The sequence below is a fragment of the Anabrus simplex genome, chromosome 1, assembly GCF_040414725.1.
Source record: "Anabrus simplex isolate iqAnaSimp1 chromosome 1, ASM4041472v1, whole genome shotgun sequence".
NCBI lineage: Eukaryota > Metazoa > Arthropoda > Insecta > Orthoptera > Tettigoniidae > Anabrus > Anabrus simplex.
In genome coordinates this window covers 1225583251-1225607719 of record NC_090265.1, presented here as the reverse complement: position 1 = coordinate 1225607719, position 24469 = coordinate 1225583251, and the positions used below count along the sequence as shown (strand labels likewise).

Genomic DNA, 24469 nt, shown 5'->3' with positions numbered 1-24469 from the left:
TACCTTCTATCTGGTCTTCACATTTCTTTCTACTACAGTTGAAATCTCATCAGGGCCCAAAGATTTTTCGTCTTTTCAGTGGTTTATTGGACGAGATAGTTTGGATTTCATAATTATTGAAGATCTGTTTATTCATGATTGACATTTGCTGGTGGTCAGTTATAAAAAAAATAGTTCAGCAATATATTTCCCCAAGTTTTGAATTCGTAATAGGTTTACCAGAGTTATCTTCTAAAACAAGGGTCATCATATGCCTGAAAGTTCCAGTTAGTTCTTCGATGACTTTGCTCACAGTAAAGGCACCATGATTTCCTTCGAAAATCTCCATAGTTTTAAATTTTTCACTCAACCTGTTTGGCTTTTCTAATTTCTCTTTTAATTTGATTAGGCATCTCCCGATATTTATCCTTGTTGGATTTAACCCTCTTGCATTCTTCCATCAAATCCAGGAGGTGTTCTTTTGTTGGTTCTACTGTCTGGCTGGAGGCGGTTTTTAATTACTGTCTGAAGAGTGGTATTTATTTTCTTAAATTATTTCTCTACCTCTTGGCTGTTGAATACTAGTTGCTTTAGTTCGTCATTCAGTTCATGATCAAGTTGTTGTTTTATTTGACAGTCGGTATTCTATTCTGCTTGAATATTTGTTTTGATGCAAAACTTTTCTACAGCCTGTGACAATAAAGTTCGGTGAATGAAGCCAGAACGGTCGATCCGGCAATACTGGCCACAGACAACGCTGCACCTGCGTGGCAGCAGATTTTGACCACCTGCTCACAACGTTGTTCAGTTGAACATCGTGTGTGTGCCGTGTAAGACCTGTTCGACACAGTGCGTGTTTAGTGCGTTGATTCTGAACTGCGAACAGGAACATGGACGACCAAAAGGTCAATGTACAGTTTTGTTTTAAGCTTGGCAAGACACCGAAAGAAACGCATGCGATGCTGGTGCGTGTTTATGAAGATCAAGCACTGTCCTTGAAGTGTGAGTACGAGTGGTTCTCCCATTTTCGAGGAGGCCGGGAAAGTGTTTATGACGATCCCCGTAGCGGAAGACCGGCGACCGCCGTCAGTAACGAACACATTGAGAAGATGAGGACATTAATCACGAAAGATCGGCGATTAACTGTGCGCATGATAGCGAATGAACTGCAGATTAACCGTGAATCCGTGCGACAAATCGATACCCAGAAGTTAGGGAAGAGGAAAATGTGTTCTCGTCTTGTGCCACATCACTTGACTGACGATCAGAAGCAACCACCGTTAGAGGCTTCACAGGATTTTGTCGAAACGGCGGATGCGACACCAAATTTCTTGAACTGTATTGTCACTGAGGATGAAACCTGGTGTCTCAGGTATGACCCTAAAACGAAACAGCAAAGCTTGGAATGGCGTTCTCAGGGATCCCTTCGTCACAAAAATGTCAGAGCCGAAAAGTCACGCTTAAAACTCGCTTTGAAAGGAGAGATATTTGATGATATTCTTGGCATCGAACGAAACGTGACGAGGCTTTTGAACACCATCCCAAAGGAAGCCTTGTTGCTTAGTTTCCAGGACACGTATCGCCGATCTCAGAAGTGCATAGTTATGGGAGGGGACTATTTCGAAAGGCAGTAAAGTCACTGTCTTGCATTGTTCATCTATGTTGATAGTACAGGATATGAACTAACCTTGCATTGAAATTCCTGAATCTTTTATTGATTAGGATGTAGTCAATCTGATTTCATTTTGTAATATCAAGCTCATTATTAGCTGGTGAAATCAAAGTGTATAGTCTGCGGTTTGGAAGTTAGTAAGATGTATCAGTGATTACCATTTAATTTTCTTAACAAAACTGATACAACCTGTCTCTTCGATCATTTGATTCGCCAAGTCCCCAATTTCCTACCAAGTCTCCAAGCTGTCCTTTTCCGATCGTTGCACTGAAATCCATCTTGTCACATTAGCATATTTCGGTGATTTCAGAAGGGTTTGCGAGTCTTTGTAGAAGTTTACCATGCCATTATCATATTGTTTATCTGATGTGGGAACATGTTCATGTATTATTTTGACCTGAAAAAGATGGCCATGTAGTTGTAATAGCATAAGTCGGTCTGATACCAGAACAAAACTGAAACCTTTCACAATTTATGAATTCGCAAATATTGCTACGCCATTAAGTACGGTGATTTTTATCAGTTTCAGGACTGCCAGAGTAATGCAGATTCTCATTTTATCTTTTTCCTGACCATCTTAAGGGGAGTCGGAAAGCCCTATCTTGATAATGTTCATTTGACAGAAAAGATGCCTCGTCATCTCAGGAAGTATTAAGTTTAGAGCTTTAATATTTTTACTACTTGTATTTACATCCTTTCCATAAGTACTGAACCAGGATGGAATGCTTGGAGCAAACGATTGTAAAGTTATGAATTTGTTTAATAAGTTCCAATTTTTTTTACCAAAAATGCCATTAAAAATGTATGTAAATCAGAAACTATATAAGTGAAGTGCTTTTACCTGGTTCAGTAGCTGTATCATGGCACAAGGTGACTCTCCGCAAACGATGATCTGCCTATCCAGTGTAGTTTCTGAGATAATGGGTCAAACGTGTGAAAAAAGTCATTTTTCAGAATATGATTTCAAAGTAAAACAGACTGTTCACTCACATATTTACCCACAACAGCGCCTAAAATCCAACTCTATTTAATCGAAACTATTGAAATGTTTGTTATAATAGTGCCGAAAATCTCTGCGCATAACATTCAGGAATAGAACAGTGAAAGCCACAGTCTTCTAGATTAAAGGGTTCCACATATAAATATTTTCAAAAAGAAACATGTCTAAGTTGCCCAATTTGACACTTGTGCATTGATTTTTAAAATATTTATTTAAAATGCTTCCATGTGTCGTATTAAAATAAATTATACACCATTTTATTCACTAGAGTCCAAATAATGGAAAGAGGTAACATTTGGAAAAAGTCTTTTCTTAAATTTTTTGGTTTCTGACTACCATTAATTCACTTATTCCAAGAATATAAATCTTTAAGCTTGTTATTTCTTTAAATGTAATGTCAAGTTCACCAGCCATGAACGAACTACTCACATTCCACGTTGCTAATCTCATGTTAGATGGCTCTTAATTGAACCGCGATATTCTTAGCACCCCCTGGCCACTTAAAGGTTGCCCCGGACTCGAGGCCTCTGTTCTAATAATTCTATCCATAATTACACCCGGAGAAAAACAGGAGTGATTTCCGTTTGCCTTCACTGGTTTCTGTTCAGTTGTTCTGGGGTACAGATGCTATCGATAGCCACCCCTAACATGGATCAAAGATGCTATCTAAATGATATTTTCTTCTAGTTGGTGCATACACCTTTACTCTATGAACCCCAGTATTGGGTTGCCTCCTATTCTTCGCCGCAGGTCTCCTACACCAACGTAGATACCGGTTAGGTCTTTTTTAAATAATGTTATTTGTTTTACGTCCCACTAACTACTTTTACGGTTTCCGGAGACGCCGAGGTGCTGGAATTTAGTCCCGCAGGAGTTCTGTTACGTGCCAGCAAATCTACCGACACGAGGCTGACGTATTTGAGCACCTTCAAATACCACCGGACTGAGCTAGGATCGAACCTGCCAAGTTGGGATCAGAAAGCCAGCGCCTCAACCGTCTGAACCACTCAGCCCGGCGGTTAGGTCTTTGTACATCACCCTGTGTTAGGGCTTTCCATTTTTATGACCTGAGATATGGTGTCGCAGCCTTTTATGGGCTCCAGGATGTGTGAATTCTCTTAGCCTCTGTCACCTCAATTCTCCAACTTCCTACCTACACGTGGTGCCCCTGTTAAGCCGAGCAACTCAGTGGAAGGTTGGATAACCAACCCCTGCGGGAAACTGAGTCTGTGAGCAGACAGGGTTTGGAGGTGAGTGGAAGGCAACGGGAAACCACCACTGAAATCATCCCAAGAAGTTCATGGCAATGGACCTCTGTATAAATGTCTCTGGAGGTAAAACTCCCCCTCAACCGGATCTCCGGGAGGGGAATACATCGAGGTTTTCTAATAAAGATGAAGGAAGGATGAGTAAAACCCCTAGAAAAAGTAAACCGATTTTGAGGATAGGTACTTGGAATGTACTAACTTTATTACAGCAAGGAAAATTGGAAAATGCTAAACAAGAAATGGCTAAAACAAACTTGACATACTAGGCATGAATGAAGTGAGATGGAGAGGTAGTGGAGAACTGGATAGTGGAGGATATACACTATATTACTCAGGTGCTGAGCGTAGTGGACAACATGGAGTAGGAATACTAATTAAGAAAGATATAAAGCCTAAAGTGTTGAAGATAGAATATGTAAATGAGAGAATAATTATGCTAAGATTGAAAGGCGATCAGAAAGATTTAGTAATAATTCAAGTTTATATGCCAACCAGTCAACACCCAGAAGAGGAGGTAGAGGAATGTTACGACCAAATTAGAAGAGATTAGTGGAAAAGAAATTAAGAATGCATGTGTGGTGATAATGGGAGATTGGAATTCCGTTGTTGGAGAAGGACGTGAAGACAAAATAGTTGGGAAATATGGGCTCGGAGTTAGAAATGACAGAGGCCAAATGTTAGTTGACTTCTGTAAAAGAAACAACATTGTTATTGGCAATACATTGTTTGAAAACAGTAAAAGGCGGAGGTATACTTGGACGTCTAGTATTAATAATGAAAGGTACCAAATAAACTACAGTATATTATGATACAGCAAAGATAGAGGAATGGCTTTAAAAAAATGCAAAATGTTATCCAGGAGCAGACATATGTTCTGACCACAACCTAGTTGTTGCAGAACTGTGCATTAAATTAAAAAGAGTTGGGATAAGTAAGAGCAATGACGTGATATGCCTGGAAAATTTGAAAGAAAACAAAAATGTAGTAGAGTTGGAAGAAAGGCTTGTTGAAAGGTTACAAACTGAGAATGAGGCTAACTGTGTTAATGAAAAACGGGAGAGATTTAGAAACAATCTTAAAGAGACAGCAAAAGAAGTTCTGGGAACAAAACGGAGGAGAAAAATAAGAAAGGAATGGGTAACTGAAGAAATGTTGGACAAAATGGAAGAAAGGAGAAAATGGAAAAACGTAAACACTCAGGAAGGAAGAAAGATGTATAGGAAATTAAATAATGAATTAAGAAGGGAGACTGAACATGCTAAAAAAAAGTGGATCAGAGAAACCTGCAGCAAAATAGAACGGTTGGAAAGTGAAGGTAAATATGACATGATGCACAAAGAATCTATGGAATTAACATTCAAGGATAAAAGGAATGGAAGTGGAATGACTGAGATTAAAACCTTGTATGGACAGTTAGTGAATGAGCCTGAAAGAGTTAAGGAACGATGGAAAGAGTACATAAAATGGTTATATGATTGGAACAGCAGACTAGACGAGAGTAGTATAAATTTGGAGAAGGAAAATGAAATAAATGAAGATCAGATTGGCTTCAGTATACTAGAAGAGGAAATAGAGGCAACTATTAGGGAAATGAAGAATGGCAAGGCCGTTGGTATAGATGAAATACCAGTTGAACTACTCAAAGTACTGCAGGGGAAAGAAAAGGATATATTTGTAAAACTTTATCAAGAAATATACTTAAAAGGGAAATGGCCAAAAGATTTTCTGGAAAATATAATAATACCAATAGAAAAAAGGAAAAATAGTAAGAAATGTGAAGAACACAGGACACTAAGTTTAATTTCTCACGCAGCTAAAATACTATTAAGAGCAATAAACGGAAGGATTTACAGACGAATGGAGAATTATATTAGTGAAGAACAATATGGATTTAGGCATGGAGTAGACACAAGGGATGCCATTGGTTTACTGAAAGTCATAGGAGAAAGGTATATAGAGAAGAATAGAAAAGTATACACAGTCTTCGTGGACTTAGAGAAGGCATTTGACAAAGTGAGGTGGGATAAGCTCTTGGAGATACTTAAAAAACATGGAGTGGAATGGAGAGAGAGAAGACTGATCAAAGAAGTATATTACAACCAAACAGCAAGAGTGAGAATAAGAGGAGAATTAACAGAAGAAATCAGACTGGGGAGAGGTGTTAGACAGGGTTGCTGCTTATCACCAACTTTGTTTAATATTTACTTGGAGGAAATTATTCGTGAATGCTTGGATTGTAAAACAGGCTTCAATGTTGGGGGTAAGAGAATTGAATGTATAAGATTTGCTGATGATATGGCAGTAATAGCTGAAAATGTGAAGGACCTCCGCAAAATGCTGAGAGAATTAAACAAAATGTTTGAAGAGTATGGAATGAGCGTAAGCAAAAAGAAACCCAAATTCATGATATTTGGAGGTAAAGGTGAAAAAGCGATAACCGAGATAGGGGGAGAAAGTATTGAACAGGTGAATGTTTAAGTATCTTGGAAGTATTGTGACTGAAGACTTCCACTCTATAACATACATAAAAGCTCGAATTGCCTTCGCCAAGGAAAGCTTTTACAAGAAGAAAAAAACTGTTTTGTGGCCCGCTAGAGAAAGATCTGAGGAAGAGACTTGTAAGGTGTTACGTATGGAGTATAGCTCTATATGGCGCTGAAACATGGACATTATGGAAGGAAGAACAGAGAAGAATAGAGGCATTTGAGATGTGGATTAGGCGAAGAATTCAAGGTGTAAAGTGGAAAGATAAAATATCAAATGAGGAAGTTCTGAAGAGAGCGGGAGAAGTGAGGAGCATGCTGACCGTAATCCAAAATAAAAATAAAACTGAATAGGGCATAATCTAAGACACAACAACTTACTAAGAGTAGCAATTGAAGGGATGATAAAAGGAAAACGAGAAAGAGGAAGGAGACGATATCAGTTATTAGACAGCGTTAGAAAAAGAAAGGAAGATTATGCAGAAGTGAAGAAAAGGGCACAAGATCGAGAGATATGGAGGTCAAAGCCATGATTGGACCTGCCGAATGGCAGAACAACCTATGATGATGATGGATGTCTGTTGGAGGGATGACAATTTTTCCTACCTGTTTGTTCGCGGATTCAAAGATCATCCCAATAGGGAAACACCTATCCGCCTACCCGGGATCAACATGAGGTAGATCCCAGGGAAACACTGGACATAGATAAGTACAATTTTGAGAGCTTTTCTAGTATTTGAAGAGGATAACTACGCTGTTCTCTGATATTATACTAGTGGAACGTATCCGTCGTTGACAGTCTGATAATCGGCGATATTTCTGACTTCTGTTCCGAAGAACTCTTTGTACACTATGTTATTGGTTCAGCTATACGGAGTAAGAGTAAAGAGGCCACTGCTCTTACTGAATCTTGACGTAGCGACATAGAACTGGCCATAAAGAATGCAGCGGGTTTAGGAGCGACGTCTGCTATACGAAGTGTTTCTTGCTGGTGTGGATTATTGGCGTACTGAAACATTAGGTTCAACCTATAGTGACATTCGCTCACTCTGGTGTCTCATCGGTGATTTACAAGAACCTGCGGACAGCATTCGGCTAGCAGGTGCTCTGGAACGCGTGCTTTATCACGTAAAAGTATAATTTCCTGCTGGAGAGTCATTAGAGTTATTACCCCACTTCTTGGAAGAAAACTCAATTTTAAGAACAATGCTGGCCTTTAGTAAGAGGCAGGACGAACCATTTGTCTATTATTTAATTGTTTAGCGTATTAAACATATTATGCAAGTTCAGCAAATAACTACGTATGAATGGTCACAAGTTTGAAACTATTGATTATTAGCAGCTAGCCGCAATCACGTTGCTCATGTTGCAGACTGAACGAAGTCTGTATGGAATAAACAGACTTAATGAAATCTCAATACTCATTCCGGATACTCATGTATAGAACTGAGGTTAAAATACGAAGAAGAAAGCAAAACTGTGGTACAAACAATTGAAATAAACACAGTAATCCAATGTATGACTAATACGAAGTCTGTATAGTTTGGAATAAACAGAGTCAAGATGATACGTCTGAAGGCAATCATTCAATACTCATTCTAAACTGTAAATTGCTATGTTGTGTCATAGAGCAAAATACGCCGCCTGTAAGCAATCATCTGATACTCATTTATGGAATTGAGGTTAATTTTTCACAGAATAAATTACTAGATTGTATCATAGAGCATAATGCAGGGAACTACCAACAAAGAGCCTCTGTTTGAGCATATTTCTTGCTGTCCTAAGTTCCATGCATTTCGTGTGTCCACTCTATTACTTAAGAGCTTTGGTATAACAAATACCGTCAACAAATAAAATCTTCTACCCGTTTACCTCATATTATGACCAGTTTTATATTACGATATCTTTGATGATATTACTTCCTCTACGATCCGTCCGATTGCTGCATGAGTCTTGGTGCAAATTGTGGTACTGATAAGTGGAAGTGTGTGATTTGTATAAAGAACAAACTTTCTATTTTTTTCATTTGGCTGAGTGGCTCAGACGGTTAAGGCGCTGGCCTTGTGACGCCAACTTGGCAGTTCGACCCTGGCTCAGTCCTGTGGTATTTGAAGTAGCTCAAATACGTCAGCCTCGTGTTGGTAGATTTACTGGCACGTAAAAGAAGTCCTACGGGACAAAATTCGGGCACCTAGGCGTCTCAAAAACTGTAAAAGTAGTTAGTGGGACGTAAAGCCGATAACATTATTATTATACACACGTTTGATTTTATAGGTGATTCAAAAATACGAATATGCCTGTGTTTGAACCGAATATCTGAGATACAGGTTACCAGATCTTAGCTGAATTGGTCCGTAATAAAGCGAGGAGAACAAACATAACCTTATTTTAAACAATCGTGCAATTTCGCAAATATTATGATGTCAATATTTTGAAATGAATCAGCCATTTACAAGTATCTTTGAGAATGTTAGTGCAGCATTTCTTTCAATTCCGCCCACTAGTTTAAAATGATATCTTTTCAGAGGGCAGACAAAAAGGCTTCATCTCATTTCTAATATTACTGCCTGAATGCTCGTTCTTCGCATGGGATAAGGCGTTATATTTGATGTATGAATCACAAAATATCCGTATAAATCTAACTTAATTATCTTATAAGAAACACTTGTGGCGAAATTCATCACTCCATTTTTGTTGGAAGTGTTCGATTTAGTCATGCGTTTTAGGCGTTTATCTTACTTTTATACCGTTCATCGCAATAAATCGGTAAAACATATCCTTACATTTTACTAAGATTATAAGGAACAATCTGCGCTAAAATGGTAGGTGGTAAGTGTGAGAATTATTTATATTGTACTTAAGGCAGTTACTGCAATTGCACACCTTTAATCACAAAATATCGGAATAAAATAACTTCGCTCTAGCTAATTTACTCATCTATATATACACTAAGCGGCTAAAAGTCATGGCAAGGAACTGAGAGTGATGTTAATAACGAGTTTCTCCTCCGCGAACCCTCACACCAGCAGCAATGCTGTGAGGCATCGACTCTACAAGGTGTTGGAATCGTTTTCGAGGGATCTGGAGCCACGCATCTTGCACTGCTACGCACAATCGGTCTTGTGTAGTTGATGCGGAGTTAACGGAGCGTACACCAGCAACGACAGCAACCCATAAATGCTCGAATGGATTAAGATGGTGGGAGTTATCCCTTGCAAAACTGTAGCCACACTGATCAACAGTATGCTGACTCGTTGCAGCTTCAACACCTATCCTTGCCTCCATACAGTAACATATGCAGTCTTTAGATCCACAAAGACTGCAGACGTTTTAGTACCTCTTTGAAAACCAGCCTCGATGTGAGTTGTTAGTGCTAGCACCTGGTCAACACAGCTTCGGTTCTGCCTGAATCCAGCTTGCTCTACTGGGATCACTTCATTAATGGGCGAACTAATCCTATTGTACACAAGTCTCTCAAGGACGGTTTACCGGGTTTCAGAATTGCAATGATCTTGCTTGCCCGGAATTCATGTGGCAGATGTCCAGACGATAAAATATTAGAGTAGAATTTAGCCAACCAGTCCTTTGTGTTTGGACCTCTATGTATCAGAAACTCAGGAAATATCCCATCAAAGCCAGCAGCTTTACTAGATTTCAGGCTTTTAATAGCAGTATCTACTTCCAGATCTGAAACTGGTTCCGAGTATATAGAGTTCTCCTGCAAGTTGCTTTTCTGTTGTTTGAGCAACTTCTTTACTTGGACGGTATGTTTCTTATCAGAGGGCGCTCGTGACATATTAACAATATGTTCAGCTACTAGGTTGGGGGTGATGCAACCATTTCTCTTGTGGCAGGTTCTGTTTTCTGTAAGTTTCCTGAGAAGACTCCAGGCTTTTCTGCTGGACTGTTTGAAGTCCATACTCTCAACCGTATTGTTCCACTTCTGCTGGCGAGATTCATCTAAACTCTGTAACACAGCACTTGCTATTTCAGGATCTCCACCCTGTAAGTACCGCTCATAGAGTGTCTCACAAGTTTCATTCCATCCAGAGATATACTCTTTCTGCAGCCCTCTTGGAATATATTTCTTGGCAATTGAGATAATACGTCCAACAAAACGTTCGTAGTTATACTGAATAAGCGGTATGAATCGGACACATTTGTCAAGATCTTCTGAAAAGCAATCCCACTTGGCTTTATTGAAATTCCAGCGTGGTCTAGGTGTGCTTTTAACCAAAGGTATTTGTATTACTGTAGTTATCATGACAGGTCTGTGTTGACTGTGGGGAAAGTTTTCCGTTACCTACCTTGTAGTAGGCAGGACAATACCATTTACATCTTCAGTGACAAAGCAAAGATCAGGATTGTAGTCTCTCTTCCAACGGGCTGACTTAAAGGTTCCTCTATCTTTCACATCAAAAATCAAGTGTAGATTATTAACTTCAGCCCAGGTGACTAGTTTAGAGCCACATTCATCTGTATCATCATATTTCCACTTCGGATGATGACTATTGAAATCTCCGACATACAGTATATTGCTGGATGATTCTGGGTAAGGAGCACTTCATTTGGCCAAGCCACAGATGGTGGTTCATACACATTTACCACTTTGGTGCCCGATATGTCAACAGTTACCACGTGAACATCGTCAGTCACCGTTGCTGAAATGAGCCGAACGTCTCGTAGATTCGAACGAGCATAGGTTGCTGCTCCATACGTCTGGTGGTAGGTTGCCCCAATAGCGAGATAACCAGGGATCTTTTCTCTCGATCTTAGCTGTTCCTCAGACGTAGTATGAGTTTCTTGAATGGTCACTAAATCGATGTTGTTTTCAAGAAGGATTTTAGAAAGATGTTCACTCTTCGATCTGGATATGCCTTCGATGTTTATTTGACATATTCATAAAGAAGGTCCTAGCATCTTTGCAGGTTGGTTCTGAGAAGGACCATTTGCAGAAGTTCTCTCTGAGTCCATTTGGCCAGGAGATCAACGACTGTTGATAGTTTGGCCACCGATGTGTTGTTGCTCACTTAGCACCACCCGGGGAACACGTGCAGGGCAATATGGAGGTAAATCCTGTGGACGTGAGCAACGTTCATTCCCAGCATTTGCTTGGTATGAAAATGGGAAACCATGGGAAACCATCCTCACGGCTATTGACATTGGGGTTGTAACACAATATCTCCCGAATACCAGCTCACAGCTGCGCGTCCCTAACCGCAAGGCCTACTCGCTCGGTAGGGGTAGAAAATAAAATGTCCTGAATGACTCAGTTCCACCATAGAACTCAATCAAAATTGGTACATTTTATATTACTTTATATCTGGAAATAATACTGATGTGGTTAGACATCACCAGCTCCCGTAGTAGACGGGCTGAAGTTTAAGAATCCATAGCTTTTGTGGTCGCTGAGATGAAGTGTGACGTATGAATGCCGTTTAGTCAAAGTACTGCCCCTATAGGCATTATGGTTAGAGGGGATGATAAACGAAACGTCCTAAATTACCAAGATTACGCATGAATGTATATATGTTCCAGTAGAGCTGTCCACCTTATTTGATACACACATCGATGGCCTAGAATTAAAACCTCGTATCTCACCAAGTTCTTCTTATCCATTATTTCCCTTAAGACTGGTTACGCCTCCCAGCCACGCATGAATATGCAGTCCATCAGAACAACGTTCGTTGTGTTCTTTATTCCTATGCCGAAGTGTGAAGGAAAATTAACCTTACCGTACCGTACTATAGGAAAGTATGTCTGCGTGACTTATTTACTAAGTCCTAGAGTATAATTTTTATAAGGTTCATTTTACTTTACGCATCAGCATAGGAAAATAAACCCAACGAACATTGTTCTGATGGACTGCATAACCAAATGTGGCTGGGAGGCGTGACCAGTCTTAAGGGAAATAATGGATAGGAAGAACTTTTTGAGATACGAGGTATTCAGTCTAGGCCATCGACATAACTGACTATCTGGAGTAGTACTGTGGGGGTAAGGCATGCCTAGCACCCTTAGGGGAAGGTGTGAAGTGTAAAAATAATCCAAAACGACCCAAAATTAATGTCGAATCCATAGTTTTCGGGGTCGCTGAGATGACCTGTGGCGCTCTGGATGCCATTCAAGTCCTGCTTCAGCCCTAATTGGAATGAAGGTTGAGAAAGGCTGAAAAAACGTTGTCCAAAATGACCAAAATTATGGATGCATGTGTTTTTACAGCATAGATCTTGACCAAACATGATACAAATGTGAGTTATTACTGCAAAAAGCATTTAATGTGTAAGGCGTCCTTATCATCCATAGCGATGAGGTTGAGGAATGGGTGAACGGTAAAGATAATAAAAAATGACCAATATTAATGTCGAATTCATAGTTTTCTCAGTTGCTGATATGTATAGAGGCATTCTAGACGCCGTTTAAGTTCAGTCCTCATAGGTATGGGATTTCAGTAGAGATGAAAACATTACAAAAATACCAGGATAATAAATGTATGTGTGTGTGTATTCCACCATAGCATTCAACCAAACTTGCTACACATATGACTTACTATCTGGAAGAAGATACTCTGGGGTTTAGACACCCAGAGCAGCCGTTAGGGTTTCAAGGAGGCGGGGTAACATGTAAAAATAATCGAGATGAATTCTGACACTCTGGATGTCCACGTTCAACCTCCATCGGCGTGGGAGTTCAGAAGCTTTGAAAAATAAAATGACTGATATAAGTGTCGAGGTCGCTAGGCTGATTAGTGACTGTTCCAGTGACAGTTGGAATAATGTATATCATATCTATAGCGAAACGCGTAAATATGTACTACATCTAGTATAGCATATAGCTTTGTGGTATGTGTGAGAATTAAACATTGTGTTTAGGGGAATTAACAGTTTTTCAACCCCTTAACCACCAACTATCGCAATGATACTCCCTTATTTCCATTAAGAGCTTATAAGTATCGTCTGTGCCATATTTCTGCCCTATACCGTTGTGGGAAGTGAATGAGTTTTTTTATATTGTGTTGCGGTTAGTTACATCAGTATCACTCTGTTTATTATAATACAAAGGTAACACATCTTAACTTTCTTTAATTAGCTTAAAATAAACACTTGCACAAAATTTCAGCCCTTTAGAGTGCTAGGAAGTAAGTGATTTAGTGATATTGTGTTTTGGGGTAATTACCCCATTTACCCCCTTTTTATCACGAAACATCAGAATAAAACATGAATTACTTTATAAAAAAAATTGAGCCAAATGTCATTCCTCTACCTTTGTGGAATGTGTGTGATTTAGTGATATTAGTGTAGATTCCTTAATTCCACCCCGTTTATCACAAAACATTCGAATAAGACGTTGCTAACTTTCTTAATTAAACTTGTAAGGAATACATGTACCAAACTTCAGCCCAATAGCTTCATTGGAATTGTGAAAATTAGTGATATTATAATTAGGATAGTTTCCACAATATCTCCCCTTTAATGCCCGCTGCATACTCTGAAGCGAGCAAAATAAAAAAAAAAAGAAGAGAAGTGCTACTATTGTGAGAATCGCGCGCCATTAACGTTGAAGTAGGGCAGTAGGCAATGATGTCAAATTTTAATGTTATTGGCTTTACGTCCAACCAACCACTTTTACGGTTATCGGAGACGCCGTGGTGCGGAATTTAGTCCCACAGGAGTTCGTTTACGTGCCAATAAATCTACCGACACGAGGCTGACGTATTTGAGCACCTTCAAATACCACCGGACTGAGACAGGATCGAACCTGCCAAGTTCAGGTCAGAAGGACAGCGTCTTAACCGTCTGAGCCACTCAGCCCGGCTGACGTAGAAGTAATTGATGTCATCTGCTCTTAAAGAGGTCCTATCGATTTGGTCAGGTGATTACTCAGCGAGTTCTCTATAGGTTTAAAATTATCGCAGTAATGGGATCACTTTCCCTTTAGCAGGTTTTGTGGATATAAAAAACAGTTATACAGTTCGGAAACACTGAGCAGTATAATCGACACTCAGGTAGCGATGGACTGGGGTTACATCTGGAATTAGCGTCCTCAGTTTCCCGACACCATTGTAACTTGTAACTTACAACTAATAACTTATAACTTGTAACTTATTAATTTATACACGTGTATATATTCCACTGTATAAAAGAGTTGTTTTTATGCAACAAAAACTAATACTGTACCATACACCAGTCAGTATTTTGAGGTCGAAAACGAGATTTACTAATGTAAGGGGTCGCATTAGACGAGTAGCGCTGAAAAACATGCTGCGAGGTACCGTCCGCGTGTTATCACTTCATATTCTTATGTAACCTGCAACCTGAAATGCATCCCCCATGCGTAATCATACACATCTTAACATTTCATCAAATTCGTCTTCGATACCGGGGTCCCTGTTCGATTCTCTAGAGGTAAGTTCAACTCCAACTTACTTCTGAAGATTTTGACATCAAAATAAATCTCACGACTCCACATGGCGCAGAAAAAATCTACATTCATAAAACACAAAACCACCACTAGACTATTACATTACTGTCATTCAACCTAAAGCAAAGCTAATAAACAAATGGCTGGCGCAGGCGGTCAGCCCCAAGTGAAATTTACCTAACCTATAATTGAATATGCATGCCTATGGCATCAAAAGTTACATATTTAATATTTACATTACTGCAAAAGCCCTGAGTCGAATCTATAGCTACAAATCATGCTTATATGCAGTTCAACTTATCTGAAACCTTCCATCCTTGCCTCAGCACGCCCATCTTGGGGCGGTGTGTTGTGTAATCAGCCCATATTAGCGCTGTGTTCTCTGGATCCGGAAGCCCGGTACTCTGCTCCTGGGAACGCCATTACAGATGTCGTCTTCTCCCTTGGTTCTCTGCAACTCCTGCAACGTGGATAGTGAAATTTGACACTTCTCTTCACTGCCTACTCTGTATTCGTATACAATGCCACAATCTACGCTAGATACAATTTACGATATCTGCTACTTATGGTATCAGTCCGACCTAGAGTAGCGCTTATTATGGGTATGATACCCGGTCACAACACGACCTTCTGGCAGTTTACTGACACGTACCGCACTAAATTTGAGAAATCGTCCTCGTTACATTATCATCCACTCAATATAATTGCTCACACGAGCTACTATAAGACCTAAACAAGACTTATTAATTCATTTTCTCTAGCAGTTTTATAGGAGCGACACACACTTAGCAATTTACTGTCAGCAAAGGGCCAAGCTGCTTGGGAGGCATCCCCATTATATCATTGGTGTATTTCCGTTTGGCTCCGGTACATCCCCGCGTTCACAATAGCTCGCCTTTGTGGGCCATCGCATCCCTGCAACGGCTATTTGAAATTAACCAAAGAGAGCATTCAGTGTGCATAATTGTCACCGCTATGGTGTATATAGTGCATCATAATTGTAACCAATATTATTCAGTGTTCTTCTTTTTCAGAAACTTGCATTCATACGGGAATAACGTCTCGAATTTGCATGCTACCAGACCTGGATTGCTCGGATTTTGTTACGTGCTGGCTTCGCCTGATATATTCAAACATCTTTGTCTCTTTCGTGCAGTCTCCCTTATCCTTCTCTATATTGCTTGGTAAAGCGATCTCCGGGGTCTCCACGAGTATATTCAAAATAAAGCTTCCTTCTCACCGGGGCTTATACGAGTGTCCGCAAGGCCTACAGCTTGCGCTCCGGGGTTCATCTCACCCTAAGACACGGAATTCGGGCTCTGCTTGGTTCTATATTCAAATATTCTTATAACGTAAAATGATTATATTTGGGCCGTAATAGAGTGACACGGTTCAAAATAGACTTCATTATAATTAGACAGAGATTCAGAAACTGTGTTGAATTTCACCACTTTCCCAGGAGCAGACGTGAACTCTGACCAAAACTTGTTGGTCACGAAAGGCCATCTGGAGTTGAAGAAATTGAAGAAAGGAAGGAATGATAGAAAACGTTGAAAGAAAAAAGTGTGAGGGATTATTTCAAGGAATACGTTGAACGAGAACTAAACAAAAAGGAGAAAGGAAACACAATAGAGGAAGAACGGTCAGTCGTGCAAACAATGATGCAGAAATCCAGTATGGTTTAAGATGTGCTAGCGCCGGTTTTGACCATCACCTAAAAATAGTTTTCGATGATTATGATATAATTATAATATATAAACAATATGTCTACAATGATGTTATAGTTCTAACGCTTACATACCACTGCGAGACTTGAACTACTTATAGAAAAACCGGGCGAGTTGGCCGCGCGGTTATGGGAACCCAGCTGTGTTCTTTCATCCGAGATATAGTGGGTTCTAACACAACTGTTGGCAGCCCTGAAGATGGTTTCCGTGGTTTGTCATTTTCACACCAGGCAAATGCTAGGACTGTACTTTAATTAAAGCCACGGTCTCTTCTTCCCACTCCTAAGCCTTTCCTATCCCATTGTCGCCATATAATCTATCTGTGACGGTCGGCGTAAAGCAAATTCTAAAAATAAACTTATAGAAGACACCTAAAATGCCTGGAAGCACGCCATCAGCGATGCTTGTGGAGGACATTGAAAACTAAATGGCAATATCATCGGAAGGACGTCAGTCTCCTTGAGGAATCCAATACTACAAGCATGCAGGCAAAGATATTCAGGTATCGTCTACGCTGGTCTGGCCATATCGCTTGCATGCCACAAAACGCTTCCAGAAGCAAACCATGTATTCGCAAATAAAGAATAGCCTACACCATAATGAAGGGCAGCTACAATGATTTAAGGATATTATGAAACGTAATCTGAATAAATGCCGAACTGATACTGTCAACGGGGAAACTATAACCAATAATAACTCAAAATGGCACCAAATCGTATACTTTGGAGTTAACAAATATTAACAGGATAGAAGAAGATTGGAATCTGAGAGACGGAATCGCAGGAAAGAAAGAGCATGAATGAAGAATGGTGCACTTTTAAGATACTCTGCTGCTAAAACTAGTGTGTGATATAAACATAATCGGGTCTGTGGGTCTCAAACTGGATTAATCAGCCACTTCAGAAAAAGATACATGTCATTTTCCAAAAGACAGTTATATTCATTTGACGAATATATACCTATGGTGATTCTTCTCATAGACATGTTTAACTACTTTCAATCACACTATCCCTGCAATCTGAAATCATACTGGATTTTAAAGACGTTATTCGAGACCACTGATCACACCTTCATTTCTAAATCTATTCTACTCTCATCGTTCAAACCTGGAAGCTAATTATTTATTGTTAAATTGTATTTGTTAGATATTTTCTTATCATATGCTTAATACTAAGTTAGTGTTCCCGAATTAATGGACACGCCTTGACCTCCATCATAGTATCTGTGGCATCACTAACATTTTGAGTTTTTATAATCTTTTTAGCATTTGTATCGTATTTGTATATAAGTTTAACATCCTGGTGGGCAACATTTATTTTAAAGTTTGTACAGTCAAATTAATATTGAACTGGTGCTCTGGTTAACATTAACTATCTGTATGACAAGTAATGTTTCACCACGTAGACTAAACAAACAAAAATGTATATGTGTAAATTTAATTTCAATTATTTATTCATTTCAGAAGTCATCTAGCGTCTGACCTCAAGGAAGCACTATGGGTGTATTGCTGGACAGAATAGTTGAAACTTATAAATATTTCAATTACGATCTACAGGGTATGTAAAAACATGTATCATTAATTCAGGCCTAATCTTATTTCTTATTCTCTTAAGGTTTTTACAGCCTGAAGCAGTGACTGAATATTGTTAAAAACCACTTTCTTTACTAGTAGATGTATTTCACAAGTTATATCCAATAACAAGGGTTAACGCTAATGTTTCCATGGATTTTGAGGCTGAAGCTTTTATAAAAATGTATTAAGTATTGCAGTAACCATCAAGAAGCACAAGAGTGAACATTTCCTCTATATCGTAACGATAAAAGAATATTTAAATTCCGTTCACCTTATTGAATCTCTTTGCTAAAATTAGGTGGGAAACAATTACAGTGCCGGTCACGACATTTAATCTTTAGTTACATGTCCTGAACGCATGTGAGTGGAAGTAAGATGTCGAAACAAATTCATCCCTCCACTGTCAACCACTTAGCCAAGTTCAGGAGAGGTATGAGCAGCGAGCACAGAATGTTCGAAGAGTTTGTGCATTGTGCAGAAATAGCTCTATATTATGATAAGCCTGTTTCAAAACCACAAATATGTTCACCTAAACGCGTATTTAGTGTGGAATAGGAGGATAAATCTGTGGCTTGGTTCTGAAAGTGCCAATGTCATTTTTTATCGAAATTGAGATATTAACCGATACTGAACCCTTTGGTCCATACTGAAGGATACCTACCTTCCTTACCTATCAGAAAAGTTCATGAGATCTGTCTCTTGAGTCGTATCGGGTTCTTCGTCACTTGCTGAGGTAAAGGTAGGGTTCAGTAGTTCTAATCTATCTACTCAAATGAAAGGTCTGTTTAAAAATATTCCTATAGGGTTCAGTAGTTCTAATCTATCTACTCAAATGAAAGGTCTGTTTAAAAATATTCCTTATTCAAGTAATTCCTGAAGCTTTTGTGATTTATCAACGGTATCATTGAACTCAATCGTGTCCACTGGACACCACAATCTTTTTTACATAGAAGGTCAAAACACTGGTGTGAGCCTTTGACCTAACTGCCTGATGGGCATCCTTACTCGAAACCATTGTCTAAATTATTAATTAAAGAAAGGAAAGTCTGAAAATCCTTAAATTCGGCTTCTATGTGAGACTGCATGTACCATCATAGTGATTATTTATGGTCCAGCCCTCGTAACACGAACTCTGGACTCTGGGTATAATTAAGGCAGTCCAATCGGTGTGTGCCACACAGTGGTTATACGGCATGGACCCTTAATTGAATCGATTTGACCTGCGACTATGTCATGGACCGACATCTAAACTTCTAAGTTACTTTAAAGTCATTGTGGATGATGACCGCAAGGAAAATGATGCTACAGTGGCATATGGCCTTAATCTAAGTCACTGAGGTTGATGACCCTCTGACCATCCAAGTTTCTAAACCTGAAGGCTAAACACATTTAAGTTACATCGGTTGATGACCAAAGTTTCCACTTTACTATCCCCAGCACATTTACTGCTCAATCAATCAAAGTCAAATAATGCAACTACAACAACAACAATGCTCACAATACTTTGTGGCAGTAAAATCCATTACCTTCGGATATGTCCCCTTAATCGTTACGTTAACATTTACATATACCCCAGAAAATAAACTGCGATTTCCAGAAGCATCTTCAAGTTTTCGCTTGATTTTAAAATTATTTCAAAATACGGTTTTCACTGAATTTAATAATTAAATAAATTTAAATGATTTAATGAAATCTTCAAGAACAACAAATTCTATTTCCACGGACGAATGGTTTCTTCACAAGTCCCTACACCATTCTTGACGTAAGTCATTTTAATCACGTTGGATGTTTATCTGTTGATTCCTGTAGCTGGAAAAGAACTATTACATCATTCATGTCTAGTTTTATATCTTGTTTCATGACATCACACTTTAAATCTAATCTAACCCTAGCCATTATTAACACTTGGATAACCCTAATAATTACGTACAAACCAAAAGTAACTCGCCGTATAATGTAAGCCAATTACGATGTCATATCTCGTCATAACATTTCATAAAGTTTGCGCACCCCTCACAAACAAAACAATCATTACTACCACCGCTCTATGTTTTGGAAAACCCTGAAATTGGCTAACCTTACTCATTATACTCTAAGTTCGTGGTCTCAAATGTACATTACGATCTCAATTAAACAAATTCACAGTATCCAACGACTCGCGCGTTATTCACGGATGGAAATTTCAACTAGATTCCGTAATTATTTATCTCCGTTTCCAAGAATGCAATATCCATCCTAGACGTTCCGTTATACAAAACTGTCCCCCGTTGATCAGCTGACGGTCTTGGCACAAACGACCCTCCTCCATCTGTCAGTCTCGATATGAAACATCTGTTCATCTTGCCTGACTGACCTCAAAGAATGAAACATTTAACTTCGCAAGAAGACTAACTACAAAATACGATATATTCTGACCAACCAAATATGCACATAGATTTACTTTTAAAAGTCCCACAATCATTGTACACGTCGCAAATTAATACCGGCGCGGATTCTTGTATTCTATTTTCCATTCCCAACATTATAAAATCTTCCTCGGGCTCCCACAAGTCTCGGCTTCATCGACAGGTTTCCAAACACCTGATTCACAAATCCTATCTCGACTCACACGACAAAACTAACCTTTGTTTCCCCAAACTCAACGACTATCACTGACAAAAGAACTGGAATAAAAAATTCCTTACTAGAATCCACGACGTCTAATAACGTACAATGCTTTAATAATGAATAACTTCGCATAAAATGATATCGTATTTTAATAACTGAATTTTCACTAAAATGACTGACAAATTTAGCGATATTATTGTCACTCAGACACGGTTTAAACGGACATAGAATACATTACACTCATGACAAATTCACCGACATGCGTTACTCAACACTAGGTACAGCGCTTCCATCCGATTGAAAATGGGTAACCACGGAACCCTTTTGCGCCAACTCCATCAAAATTCCAACTGAAAATTTTACGTCGAATGAACACCTTAATTTGACATCACAAAATATAGGCAATAAACATACGGAAATTACGATCTACATTGGACGTGATATCACTTCGAAACCCTAGCCATTATTAACTTTTTACATCATACGTAACTCGCAAGACTTCAAAAATTTATCCAAGTGGACAATAAAACAAATGACCCTTTTTCGTCGTATTCTGACATTTACAAAAACCACACAGGGGCGACCAACTGCGTCGTATATACCCCCTTCAAATACATATAAGTTAGACGTCATGAAACAAGATGTAGTAGGCGCTAAGATGGCAAGTCACGTACCTTAAGGGAACAGGGAAGTGTTCCAAGCAGAGCGATGCGCATCCTGGTATTTCATCCATTTAAACATTAAGTTTTCGATGGATTTTGTTAATTATTTTTTCAGTAGTTTATCAAAGCCTGTTCTTTTATTTGTACATACATTCATCACTCTAAATCAAAAAACTTGTAAGTAAACGAGTCATTTTTTTTTGCTAGGGGCTTTACGTCGCACCGACACAGATAGGTCTTATGGCGACAATGGGAGAGGAAAGGCCTAGGAGTTGGAAGGAAGCGGCCGTGGCCTTAATTAAGGTACAGCCCCAGCATTTGCCTGGTGTGAAAATGGGAAACCACGGAAAACCATCTTCAGGGCTGCCGATAGTGGGATTCGAACCTACTATCTCCCGGATGCAAGCTCACAGCCGTGCGCCTCTACGCGCACGGCCAACTCGCCCGGTGTAAACGAGTCATAAACTTACGGAAAATTCTAAACAATTTTGACATTTTAGGGTACAATTTCTGAGAGCGTTTTCTAAAATTTGGACTTGAGATTTTTATATGTTATTCTACCACTATTAGTTGACTTTGGTAAGTAAATTCAAATTCCTAACTGATATATATTTCAGTGAAGAAAATAATTAATTTGCTCAAAAAAATCTTCCAAAATTCTAAAAATAAAATTTAATATCTTAGAATCTATTAAACCTAACTTCATAATTTTACTTATCAGCAGTCAATATTTCATGCACAATGTATGGTCCAAATTTCAGTTTTCTATGTCTAAAAAATATAGTATTGAGAAAAGGTGATGTAAACATAAAACTTAGTTTTTCAACCTACTTCAGTGCATCCCTGAAGAATAGTCATCATTATCTGCTTCAGCTGGTTCATCTACAATCCGTTTTCTTCTTTTTGCAATCCTACCTTCCTTTGATGAGTCCTTAGCAGCTCTTTCAGCATATTTTACTCGATCTTGATCGATTCGACACAAAGCTGTTTTGGTGTTACGACCTTGTTTTATGCCCATTGTCTTCAAAACTTTAATTCTCCCCATTGCACCCTCATTGAATGTAATAACAGCATCACATACACCATTCTTAAATTTATATTATAATATCTATCTGAAGTTTTCCTGAAGTCCTAGTTGATTTTTTTTTTTACAATTATGACAATTACCAGTTTAGAAGAAAGTCCTTTCCTAACACTAGTATCTTCAATAATAAACAAATAGTCTTCAAATTTACAGTATTTACAACAGGTGTTATTGCTAATGAATTCTGATAATAACTGTACATTAACAATAATATTACCCTTACCAGTACTATTTACAAAATCACTGTCAACAAATTCTTCACCCAAATACTGTCAGTTTCCTACTTGAACAGCCTGGAATATTTAGGCCTATATTATCATTTTGACTACTTTGTTCTTGCAGGTTAGAATGAACTAGAGGTTCGTAATTGTTTACTTTAGTGTATTTATACCCTTTATGTTTTTTGTACACTACCGACTGTAGGCATTATCACTATTTTATAACACCACGTGCAACAAAATAACTTTTATAACTTCAAATGGAACAACTCGTTTACTCATACAAACATAACACAAAACAAAAGAAGGCATGACAGTGCATACCCAGACTACAGCAAACTAGCCAACATAAAAACAAATTCAACAAAATTTACTAGAAAAGTTTATCACCACAGGGGAAGGAGAAATGAGGATCAGAGTGCAAAGGAGCGTGGCATGACTCAACTTACAGAGATGCACAGTCCTTTTAAATATTTTTTAACAACTAAATATGCATAAAACAATATTAAAATACATATCATTTTGTTCAGAAAACTTAAGAGAATTTAATAAAATAGAAAACCAACAATGCATTTTTTGATCCTTTCACACTTCCCAGTTGCCTTAAGTCACGCCAGCATTCATCTTAGGGCTCACCTGTGACCCTGGCATTTTTATTTAGCCATTTGTACATTTCTGGCTGTACAGATCATTTTATCTTCCGGTTTCCTGGAAATAAAGCATATAAAAAAAAAAGAAAATGCCCTTCACTTGTCGTTCTTGTTGATCGCACACGACGGATTGTAATTACTTCCCGCACACGGATTACTTTCTTTACCACACACAATTTATATAAATTTCTTCGGTACCTTGACCGTCTTACAATTACTTCCCCTCAAGAGAAACTATCTCCACATGGAGTCAAGACCCCAGCCACATCGGCTAAAATCTGTTGGTTGGACTTAGTCTACTTTTGTCGTTCGATTTTACAGAGCAGTTCAACCCTCTGTCTTCAGCCTCGTGATACAAAATGCAGGGGTTTCAACATGGCGTCCCTTCTTATTTATAGAAACTATTCCCTCTCTCCAGGCATTTCCCTTTGCCGCCAAGAAAATTTCCGTAACTTTTCTGACGTAACTGAACTGTAATTAAAAGAGTTTTGAAGGTAACCACATACTTGCTACATTGCTGGCGGTAGTGTACATGGACATTTAGAATTTATACATATTAAATTAGCTGGATGAATGACCTCATTTGATAGGCACTACTTTTCTGTCGACTTCGCGTGGGTACGCCATACACACGCGCTCTTCTAAAATAACCCACCAAAATGGCTTAGCAGTCTCAAACATTCTTCGGTATCCTACCACGTACGACACGTGCGGATGACGTCACGTATCCCAGAGTGTGGGGCGGAAAGTAGCTATCCCCTTGCCACGTGTCACTCCCGTGATATCGAGAAATCGACCTTCTTATTCCAATTGACAATTTAACACATAATATTCTTAAGGCACAAAGGTCATAGGTTCAATACAAAAGCGTTTTATCCTGGCTTGCAACATGTTAAAAGGGCCAATGTCTCTGTTAAGTACTTAACGAACTGTTAACGTTTAATTAAATAAGCCCTTGCCAATGATGTTAGATTACCAATAAAGAATAGAGACCTGGCAATTTTTAAAGAATACGTTAGAAAAAATTAGCGTTTAATAAGGTGACTTCCGCAAAGAAAGTACCGGTATAAAGTTATTTAATGTTAGTTGTTGAAAAAAATAATTGGAAAACTATAAGCAAAACTT

General features: G+C 38.7%; 1 protein-coding gene across 1 annotated transcript in view; it reads left to right on the top strand.

The window, feature by feature from the left end:
• The window catches only part of LOC136877744 (very long chain fatty acid elongase 7), a 126328-nt gene that overhangs the window by 6532 nt on the left and 95327 nt on the right, over positions 1 to 24469 (top strand). Inside the window, exon 2 of the mRNA XM_067151955.2 lies at positions 18013 to 18106. Within this exon, the coding sequence (XP_067008056.2) occupies positions 18046 to 18106 (61 nt within the window). The 5' untranslated portion in view covers positions 18013 to 18045. The remainder of the gene's footprint in view (positions 1 to 18012; positions 18107 to 24469) is intronic.